This window comes from Galendromus occidentalis, unplaced genomic scaffold, assembly GCF_000255335.2.
Source record: "Galendromus occidentalis unplaced genomic scaffold, Mocc_1.1 scf7180000075620, whole genome shotgun sequence".
In the NCBI taxonomy this organism is placed as follows: domain Eukaryota; kingdom Metazoa; phylum Arthropoda; class Arachnida; order Mesostigmata; family Phytoseiidae; genus Galendromus; species Galendromus occidentalis.
In genome coordinates this window covers 66,202-76,181 of record NW_003803610.1, presented here as the reverse complement: position 1 = coordinate 76,181, position 9,980 = coordinate 66,202, and the positions used below count along the sequence as shown (strand labels likewise).

Sequence of the window (9,980 nt, the reverse complement as noted above, 5' to 3'; positions counted from 1 at the left end):
CAGTGGCGGATCCAGGGGGGGGCCAAGGGGGCCATGGCCCCCCCGAGAGCCTAAGGTATACATACTATATCGGTTGAGAATGGTCTCAATTGACGACCAATTCCGGCAGTCTGCCCCGGAAAGCTTCATATATCCTTTGAATCGATAACTTTCGCGTCCGAGAAGAGCCCCGCAGACTCACACCTATGTGCAACGACGACATCTAAAATTGTGTTTACGTTCAAGACACGCACCTCGCGTTATCTGCGGTCCAAAGCGAAATCAGTGTTCGAATTCATCGTGATGAAAGATGAAGAGACAAGAAAAGCTCACAAATTTCTTCTCCACGGAACCGGGAACTGTGGCCGAGGGAGACCTACAGACGTCCTCGACTCAACAAGACGGAGCGGAATCTCCGCCTATAATTGAAACCTTGGACGAGTGCGATTCGAATGCGTCTCCGGCCGTGAAGAAGCCGCGGTTGGCATTCGATCCCATGGATATTGGCCGCTTCGTTCGGAAGAGTTCCTCTCTACATGCTCCTTTGACGGAGGAGGAGCGGTTCAAAGCGCTGACAGATTGCTGGAAACCCGATGAGCACTATCAGTTCCCGAAAGTTCTGGAGTCGACTCGCACTCGTGCTTTCCAGCATCATTATCTCGTGAAATGGCCGTGGTTAGCCTATAGCGAAATGCATGGCGGAGGGGCTTTCTGCAAATACTGCGTCCTGTTTGCGAGAGAAACGTCGGATCAGAGAGGGCCCAACTTCCTCGGTGTTCTGGTCGCGAAACCTCTCAACAAGTATAAGAAGGCCTTGGATATTCTGAAGAACCATGAGCGTTGCCAATATCATTGCGAGGCTAAAGGAAAAGCTGAGAAATTCCTCGATTGGTACAACGATAAGGTCGGCCACGACCTCAGGAACCGATTGTTAGCCGCACGAGAAGAGCAGGTGAAGAAGAATCGACAAGGATTGGTACCTATAATCAGAACGATTCTTCTCTGCGGGAAGCAAAATATACCACTTCGAGGTCACAGAGATGATGGGTCTCTTAGCGCCGTCGACGGAAATAATAATGACGGCAACTTCAGAGCTCTGTTGCGGTATCGACTCGATGCCGGGGATCGGCTTCTGGAAGAACACCTCAACAGCGCCAAGAAGAACGCGACATACGTTAGTCATACGTTCCAAAACGAGATCATCTCAACGATTGGGAAGATCATACGACGGAGAATTGTCGCCGAGGTCAAGGTCGCCAAGTTCTTCGCCGTGCTAGCTGACGAATCGAGGGACGTGGGGAAGACCGATCAACTGACCGTGTGTCTTCGTTATGTTGGCGGCGAAGATAATCAGCACGTTGTCAAAGAAGTCTTCCTCAAATTTTCTGATGTGGAAGAGAAGACAGGGTCTGGGTTGCCCGCAGCATACTCGGTGTTCTTCAAGAAGAAGGACTAGACAGTCCGGAACCTCAGAGGTCAGGGTTATGATGGCTGTAGTGCGATGAGAGGGTCAAACAAGGGTGCGCAAGCCGAGATAAAAGCCGTCGTTCCTCAAGCGCTCTACTTCCATTGTGCGTCTCATTGTTTGAATTTGGCTTTGGTGCACTCCAGCGAGCTCGCCGCGATCCGATTGGTAGCTGGCTCAGTGGCGAATGTATGTGCATTCTTTTCGAACTCTTCAAAACGAACGAGAATTCTACAAGATCAGATCGAACGCTCGAACTCATCGAATTCCAGAAAAAAGAGACTCAAAACATTGTGTATGACGCGTTGGGTGGAGAGCCACCAGGCTTTCATAGCTTTCAAGGAGCTTCTTATACCGATCGTGCAGTCGTTGCTGGAGCTGGAGCAAGAAGTTGGTGAAACCGGAGCTCGCTCCTACGAACTTCTGAGCGCGATTTGTAAATGCCAGTTCGTGACGTCTTTATTCATCATCGAGAGTTTCTCATCTCTTTTTTTGCCCTTGTCCGTGAAACTTCAAGCGAAGGAGCTTGATATTTTCGCGGCACTTGACTTAGTGGACAACGTACTCCTTGTCTTGAGGCGGAGGCGAGAAGCTGCGATCGATGGATTCCAACAAATTTTGGCAGAGGTTACAGAGGTTTGCGACTCCCTCGAAATTGATATCAGAATGCCACGCATATGTGAAAGACAGCTCAACAGGGAGAATCATCCCGCAGATTCAAGTGAAGAGTATTTTCGAGTGACGAGTTACATTCCGTACCTCGACAGCTTGATCGATGGGTTTATCTCACTGTTCGCGGATGCGAGACAGGGCGCCCTGAAGGTCCAGTGTTTGATACCCAAATTTGCAGTGAGAAGCTCTGTCACGGATCTGCATCCAGCGATCGAGTTTTACGAGTCCGATCTAAGCTGTAGTGTTAACGTCGCAAAAGCCGAATTCGAAAGGTGGCGCGCGAAGTGGATGGAAGTCCCGCAAAACGGAGTGCCTGCAGGCGCCATAGATGCACTGAATCACTGCCCCGCAGCTGATTTTCCCAAAATCAATATCCTCTTGAGAATACTCGCTACATACCCAGTAACCACCGCTTCCGCAGAACGTACTTTCAGCAGTCTTAGATTGCTGAAGACGTATTTGAGATCTGTGATGGGCGAGGCTCGCCTGAATGGATTAGCCTCGATGAGCATCCTACGGGGCATCGACGTCGATCCCGAGGAGGTCATCGACTCCTTAGCTTCGAATGCGAGGAAGCTAGATTTTGTCTTGTAGCTGAATCGAGCGAAGCTTTGTGCTCGCTTTTTATCACCTGATCGTTGTGCCATATAAGTTAAACTTCATTTCACGTGATTGTAATGCGTGAATCCAGCTTGACTGGATGAATCTAGTTCTAGGGCTGAGTGAAACTTGAACAGTCGAGCCATATGACCGAATAAATGTGCTGCTCGGGAAGCAGTTCATAATATAAACTCCTAAAGTTATATTAAGCTATTAAAGTTTAAATAATATGCTCCCAACTCATCCATCCACGACCAGACGGGGCTTTGGCCCCCCCCGAGAGAAAATCCTGGATCCGCCCCTGTACCCGCGAGAAGGTCCCGAATCTCGGTCGGCGAGATTCCTCCCTCTAGAGATTGATGCTGTCTGGGATTCTCTGAGGGTCGGAATCGGTTTCTTTGCTCATGATGTATTCCAGAGGTTCAGCCAATTTGAGACGTCTATGAGGAACGCCTGCTCCGTCACTCCACTCCATCGCCAAGGCCTACTGCAATCGGCATTCCAAATTTCGCGCCTCTCTAGCAGGTCGAAGCGGCGGCGGCTGAGCCTGTTGCCCCTCCGCCGATGACGTCTGCTAGCCTCCTCCACCACCGCTCGGAAATCCTAGCCTTTGGCCGTGTGACGTTTCTAACCCCCGCTGTTTACATCTCAAAGGGCTCGGACCCGCCGCCTCCTCTCCATATGGTCGGATGACGCAGCGGCCTTCCTCGTGCCGCTGACCGCCCTCTCTTCAAAACTTGCGACAGAATGCGTCGATTCATTTTTAGAATGTCAACAACGGAGGCGAGTCGCTCATTTGAGATGTAAACAGCGGTGGTTAGAAACCGACGGATTGTTCTGCGGCAAAAGCCCATTTTCGAGCCAATTTTCGAGCCATGTCACCGTCGAACTGAATGTTATCCAGTCGGTTTCCCTCGCTACCCCCTCTGCGTGTACATGGACCGAGTCACTCTGCCAGGCGGTCAAGTTGCGTGAAACCGTGCTGATTTCCGATCAGGAAGCCGGGAGGGAAAGCGAACTCGAATCGTCGGCGTCCTGCTGTTCAAGTCATCTGTCTTCAATCAGGCGGATCAAGTGATCGCAAACTTTGCGGAAGGAATCTCAATACGGAAAGCGTTCAGTGAGCGCATGACATGGATTCGTCCAGACAGTCTTCCCGATCAGGCTCGCGTTCGTTCCGAGCCGAAACTCGGAGCCGGGCCAAGGACGAGATCAAGCGCGTCATGCAGAGTGTCGATAAAGTTCGGAAGTGGTAAGTATTCCAGCCCGGGGCGATCCAACCTCCCACGACCGTTCCGCTTCGATTGTTTGCAGCATCCCCGAGGTAACGGGAACAACTGACTAACAGTCGCAACTCTTTTGAGGTAGTATAGACCGACTTTGTCTAGAAATGATGTGTACCCTCTTTCTTGCAGGGAAAAGCGCTGGGTGACCATCGGCGAGACAACAATGAGAGTTTACAAATGGGTCCCCGTCCGTAATGATTGGTGTCGTCCCGTCAGCAAGACTAATGTGCCGCGCGCGGTCAGCTGACAGAGAGAGAAAAATGAGTGACCTCAACCGCAGCAACGCTGCAGCACCCGAAAACACGATGGGGGAAGAGTCTCACCAAAATTGAGGATGATTTACAAGTCAAACGTGGAGTCGTATTCGAAATTAATGTCGCGAGAGATGAGATGTAGCCTCATCGGTGAATGCGGGACAGGATATTCCCCAAGGCTTCTGCCGCTCCCGACATGAATCATCAGCCAACGAACAATAAAGAACGCTTCGGAATATTCGTCAAATGTATATTTATTCATAGTAAAGCTCGCGATCCTCTCTGTGCTCTGAGGACGCCGTCGATACTCGAGTTCTATATGAGCCGCCTCAAAATCGATAGGAAAGATAACTAATTCATTTTCTCCGAATTCCTATCAGATCTCGTTGAGATCTACGAGCGATTGAGCGCATCATCCAAGCGTCGGATCGAGAATCCCACAACGTCCAGTAAAAGATTCGACTGAGTTGAGAACAATGGCCCTATACCTAAGGTACAGTCCTCGATACTCCTCCCGAAGCAGCGACCGAATGAGAGATGTTGAATCGAGAGCTAGGGAGGGTCAATGCATGTAACAAATAGGCATATTCAAGCAAATAGGAAAGTTCAACGCGATTCCCGCCTGAGCTTGACAATATAACCTTTCGAGTGGAGAACACCTCTACATTGGAAAGATACAGTGTATCGAGTCGCGAATTCACAGATCCAATCATCCACGTTTCCTGCAAGAGCACGGATCGGGGAAGTCGTGATTGACCTTTCACCTTGTGGCCTGCATCTCAAGTTTCTGAACCTGCTCCAAACTGACCTTTGAAGCCATGGAGAATTCTCCTCACGTTTACTCGACTCGTGAGCTCTTTATCATCTCCGTGGCTCAAGAGCTGAATATTATTCTCGGCGGCGAACTCAGTCATCTCTTTCGGTAGATTGCAAATCGTATCGAGGCATAATTGGTTCGTTGTCGGCTTGAAACTCGGAGCCCATTGATAGAGCTCGCTCAGCTGCGACAGATCCAAATCCGCCACTCCAGCCGAACAAACGGATCCTGCGAAGGAATTGTCGTCTCATATATACACACATTCATCATATCATGTAGGTGTGTTATTTAATTATGATGAATGAGCTTCGGAGCATTCAAAATGAGGGGGTTCCTCTCAGCGAGAAAGAAAGAGAGACACTTCAAGTCAGTCACATGAATCACCTTGAGCTATTAGCTCCTCGCAAGCTCTCCACACCGGCTGCATTTGCAGTAATCCTATTTTATGGTTTCCGCTTGGCGGGAACGCCACGATGAGGGACTCGATTCGGTTCACGTCGAGTTGAGTCAGGGCTGGAAACAGAGCGTCTGAGTATGAATCGGTGTCTCGCCATCAGAGTGGAGCGGAATGCTATGTACAGATGGAGCTCTTCAGCCTAGAGCCGATATAGCCTCGACGTTCTAGAACAGCAGGAGAGGACACTCGTCGGCGAGCAACCAAGACTGCCTTTTCATATCTGACATTGGGCTGGCAGAGCGCTCAGGAAGAGGTCTTATTCTTTCAAGGTCACACCGACTTATACTATCGCTTGATAACTCGGATGGTGTAAAGTTTCGACGCTATTTTCAGTTATCCGAAGGAGTTTCCATTGCCCTCGTTGTTGACCATGACAATCGGAAGCGACCGACAATCTAAGTTCGGTGACCACTCACCTTTGTGCACAGCATCATGGACCGCGTTCTCTTCGAAGCGCGTGAGGAAGACTTTGACGCAGACCCGTACTTGGTCCCTGTCGTTTGCTTCTACAACCGAGGAATGGTTCTCATGTGTGTAATCAACCTGGAATCGATCATGGGTGGGTACTCTGGGTAGATCAGCCGCGGATTGCTGCGCCATCATCCCAGGATATAGATAATGCTACCTACTACTCTGATCCCGGTGGTACGCAGAAAGGCGACGGAAAAACAAACGCATTGTCAAAGACGTGAGTGAGAATCGCGGACCTCCAACGCGCGATCCCCCTGCCAAGATCCGCAAATGGAAGCGCAGCCGTGAGCGCCTAAGGTCTGGACGCTCCCGGGCGACCGAAAAAGATCATCGCACCCGCTCCACAGGCTTCGATGCTAGTGGCTCCGAAGCTCCGTGGCCAGCACGCTACTGGCCAAGGAGGGCTGGATCATCGCCTCCTTGGACTAGTTCCGCGCGATCTCAATCGCTGGGGAATCTTTCACCTGATATCTAGAATGTTGAGAACGAGCCTATAGCGCTCATTGATAAGATCTGCTTTCTTCTCTACAGCACCCGCGAGGAGGCCGGTCAGCATCTGTTGCATGACTTACCAGGGCTTTGTCTGTTACGAGAACTCACAAGAAAACTCGTACTCAAGGCTCTCCGATACGCTCGCCGCGGAAGCGTACCTCGAAAATACTCAGCCGCACTTTTGCATGACCGGTGTCGCGATCCCCGACGCCAAGTGCATCGCCCACTCGATTGAGCGCCTGAACTCATCCTCGGTTGAGGGATCGACCTCAGGGAAGCGCATCGACGCAACCCGAACCCCTCATGGTGGGACCGATCAGTCAAAGACAATAGACGACAGTCTCACGATATAATTTTTGAACGCGGGAGAAAGTATGGTCAACGATCCACGTCGACCACGGAGCCGAAAGGGACGAGGCACTTCATCTCACGGAAGGACTCACCACTGTTTCATTGTTCACTCGTGTGGCTCGGGTGGCGCTTTGAAGGGAAATCCAAAGGGCAAGCCCAACCTCCCTTATATTTTGATCGATCCCCCCAGTCAGTCTTCAGTAGCGAGTGAAGTCTCCCCTACGGACTGAGGCCTCAGTCTTACGGAGATTTCTCCGGAGGACGCCTCCGTGGGTTACTCCCCTGCTCCCAGCCGAGAATATCCCGCGTTGTATTTGGTTATAGTCTTCTCCTGAACACGCTCCGTGCCACCTGCGACCCGATCCGACAACCGATCTGATCCATACCAATGTGCTCCGACCGACCAATGATCCGGCTGCATGGTAGTTGGCAATTCTGCACTTCGCTCACTGTGATCGATGGGCACTATCTGGGTAGGTCTTTCGAGTCACTCACGCACCGGGACAGGCTGAACATTGAGATGCAACCCGGTGAGTTTCTCGCCGCGTACTTATACGTTGAATGGATGCTCCCCGAGGTGTCGGCCATTTCATTGGCAACTACACCGTTCAACAACTCGGCTGTTGTCCACGAGGAAGCTCCCTTCATCAGAACACGGCAATGTACACATAGTCGAGCTTCTTGCAGAGAAGATACTTGACAGGGCGGCGACTTTCCTCACCTTCGTATCCACGTTCGCGAAACTCCTCGATAGCGAATCCAAGCAGTGTCTGACGCTTTCTACCATCTGTGAGTAAGAATACCAATCAATAGCGCTACCAATGCGAGATCTCTCGGAGACTCATGTTTCACGCTCGTAGCCAGCACGGTACAGCTTGGGACCCTCCGCGAGATGAACGGGAGGAACATGCTGGAGGTATACTGACTGAGCATGGAGTTCACGGAGACGTCAATACAGGCGAGGTAATGGCCCAAGATTCCAACGAAGCTCCTCGTCGAAGGACCCAATCTCTCTCGCAGAACAGAAGGTGGGTCGCCTGCGAGACTCAGGGGCTTTCCGCTGCACTCACCTCATCCGACAGAGTTTCGAAGTCTTGCTTGGTTAACTGCTTGCACTTGATGATGTTGCCTGTGTCGAGGACAACAATTTCGTCTGCGTTGATCATGCTTGGAATCGAATCGGATTCTGTGAGAGTTTCTGATGATTTCGACTCCGCGGAACAACGAGGGTCCCCTGCAATCGGGGCAGAGGGTCGTGGCGGTAATGGCAAGCCTGACAGCGCAGTTTAAATCGATCACGGGGGCGAACTTCCGAGGCCTCCGATCGCTACCCTGGCGTTCTGCTTGTGTGGTAGATTTGCGATCGAGAGTACGGCGAGGGCACAGAATCGCTCTTGCGGCGAAATTTAAGGCCACAAGGGAGAGGAGCACCGGAAATCGGGGAGGGTAACAACACCGTGGAAGCGCGCGACCTTCGAAGCCACTTTGTGCCTCTCATATGGGTGCCTGTGACTCAAGCACGAGGAAGACAGTGACTTTCTCTCGCAAATCCTGTCGCTCCGGTGGTGGCGGCTGCGGACGTAATCCTCCGTCACCTGACGTTTTTGGAGGACTGAGACCGATTGCGCGGGGTAAATCAAAGCTCTTATAGGGTGGGCTACCCCAGCGCGGGCATTGCTCGCCAAGCTGAACGGTTGCAGCGATTACTGCTTCTACTACCCATCAATTTGTCGCGATCGAAGGATTCTTTTTCCGAAAGAAGAGGCGAATACGATCTCCCCGGGCTCTCCATAGTCGGCTGATATTGACGGCGCGGCGCCGGCTTGGCGGATGCCCACTGACCGGAGAGCGCTCGGTCAGTGGACGATACCCTCGGAGTACGGCTCCCGGAGCTCGACACGAGGAAGTGCGTGATTCCCTCGAAAGCGGTCCGGTGCATCAGGAAGGAGGTAGTCTTTGGAATCCAGTGTTAAGTAAAATAATCGTCGCGTCCCGAAAACCGCGATCCCGACTATGCGATCCGGACTTCCAGGATCTCGAATGCCGCGATCATTATGATTAAGACCTATGATTATGATTCCAATGGTAGACCCAATCGAAATCAAACCTGAAATCCTAGTCAGCAGTGGCATGATTAGGAGAAATCGCTAAATCCTATCGTTCTGATCATGATCACAATGCTAGTGAAAATCACAGCGGAGAGCAAAGCCAGTTGCATCATTCCGTTGAAACACAAAACATATCCCATACTTCCGGTGATGACGATCAAACTCACATACAGGGGATCTCAGACGAGTTTTCCTTCCTCTCGTCATCGTGACGGGCCAAAGTTTCACGGGCTGCCCTAGAATCCGAGGAGGATGTCTGCTCTCCCCTGGGAGCGAAATTTTCCGAGAATCGACATCGACTCTCCTCCTTGCTTCTGGACATTCTATCCGGAATTTCCCTCCAACGATAGATCTCGAGATCTTGAGCAAAGACGGTGACGGCGGGCAAGCCTGTCTTATTGACGCCCCCTGAGATTGAAGTCTCACATAGCGAATCGATGGAGGGGGGCTCTCTGGTCTCATTTTGAGCTGCTTCAACAGAGACGGGATGCGCATCCCTGGCAGCGGCGATGACGATTAGGCGGAAACTTTGAGCACACAAGCACTGTAACGAGAATGAGTCAATGGATTCCAGACTTGCGAGTTTTCTCCCATTCTTTTCGGATGTTGAATCTCTGAGATGGTTGGCTTTTGACGGATTGCCGATCGCGAAGCAGGAGAATATTCCCATCTCGGCATTCGAGGGCGTTCGAGTATCGCCCCGGTCAGAGGGTGTCTCTCGAGCATCGGGATACCGGATTCGGAATCACGGAGGAACTGACCTCCGCAAGACCTCCTCCTTGTAACGAGGATGACACATGAAGGATCTGCTGAGGAAACCCGCCCCTGAAGCAGGGTCGCTCATGTATATAATGAAAAAGTGTAGACATTAGCGAGCATCAGTAATAACCATAACCATCGCACTCCTCACCGAAATCAGAGAAGTCACTCCTCACTCCTTTCAAGACCTCAAGCACTCGAGCCTGGCGTCCTTCGATGAAGGCATCGATGAAGCAGCAATTGCGCTCTCCTCCGCGGCCGCGGAGTGA

General features: G+C 51.4%; 3 protein-coding genes across 3 annotated transcripts; 2 read left to right on the top strand and 1 right to left on the bottom strand.

The window, feature by feature from the left end:
* The first annotated feature begins 289 nt into the window (after positions 1-289).
* LOC100905025 (uncharacterized) lies at positions 290-1,435 on the top strand. Its single transcript, XM_003737855.1, has one exon. It carries the CDS (start codon positions 290-292, stop codon positions 1,433-1,435), a length of 1,146 nt encoding a protein of 381 aa, XP_003737903.1.
* Positions 1,436-1,480: 45 nt separating this feature from the next.
* LOC108864602 (52 kDa repressor of the inhibitor of the protein kinase-like) lies at positions 1,481-2,710 on the top strand. The gene has a single exon (XM_018640597.1). The coding sequence runs from the start codon at positions 1,481-1,483 to the stop codon at positions 2,708-2,710; it is 1,230 nt and encodes a 409-aa protein (XP_018496113.1).
* Positions 2,711-4,498: 1,788 nt separating this feature from the next.
* On the bottom strand, positions 4,499-8,228 carry Gclm (Glutamate-cysteine ligase modifier subunit). Its single transcript, XM_003737848.2, has 6 exons — positions 7,915-8,228; positions 7,566-7,631; positions 5,947-6,073; positions 5,458-5,586; positions 5,065-5,301; positions 4,499-4,978 (listed from the first exon to the last, which is right to left on the bottom strand). The coding sequence occupies exons 1-6, from the start codon at positions 8,008-8,010 to the stop codon at positions 4,863-4,865; spliced, it is 771 nt and encodes a 256-aa protein (XP_003737896.1). The 5' UTR covers positions 8,011-8,228; the 3' UTR covers positions 4,499-4,862.
* Between the last annotated feature and the right edge of the window lie 1,752 nt (positions 8,229-9,980).

What these genes read in the sequence shown, in the direction of transcription:
- LOC108864602 (XM_018640597.1), top strand. Translation starts at nt 1,481, where the DNA reads ATGAGAGGGTCAAACAAGGGTGCGCAAGCCGAGATAAAAGCCGTCGTT.
- Gclm (XM_003737848.2), bottom strand. Translation starts at nt 8,010, where the DNA reads ATGATCAACGCAGACGAAATTGTTGTCCTCGACACAGGCAACATCATC. An exon ending in CGAGGAGCTAATAGCTCAAG is followed by an intron (nt 5,302 to 5,457) that starts GTGATTCATGTG and finishes ATTCCTTCGCAG; the next exon opens with GATCCGTTTGTTCGGCTGGA. An exon ending in AATTCTCCATGGCTTCAAAG is followed by an intron (nt 4,979 to 5,064) that starts GTCAGTTTGGAG and finishes GTGCTCTTGCAG; the next exon opens with GAAACGTGGATGATTGGATC.
- LOC100905025 (XM_003737855.1), top strand. Translation starts at nt 290, where the DNA reads ATGAAGAGACAAGAAAAGCTCACAAATTTCTTCTCCACGGAACCGGGA.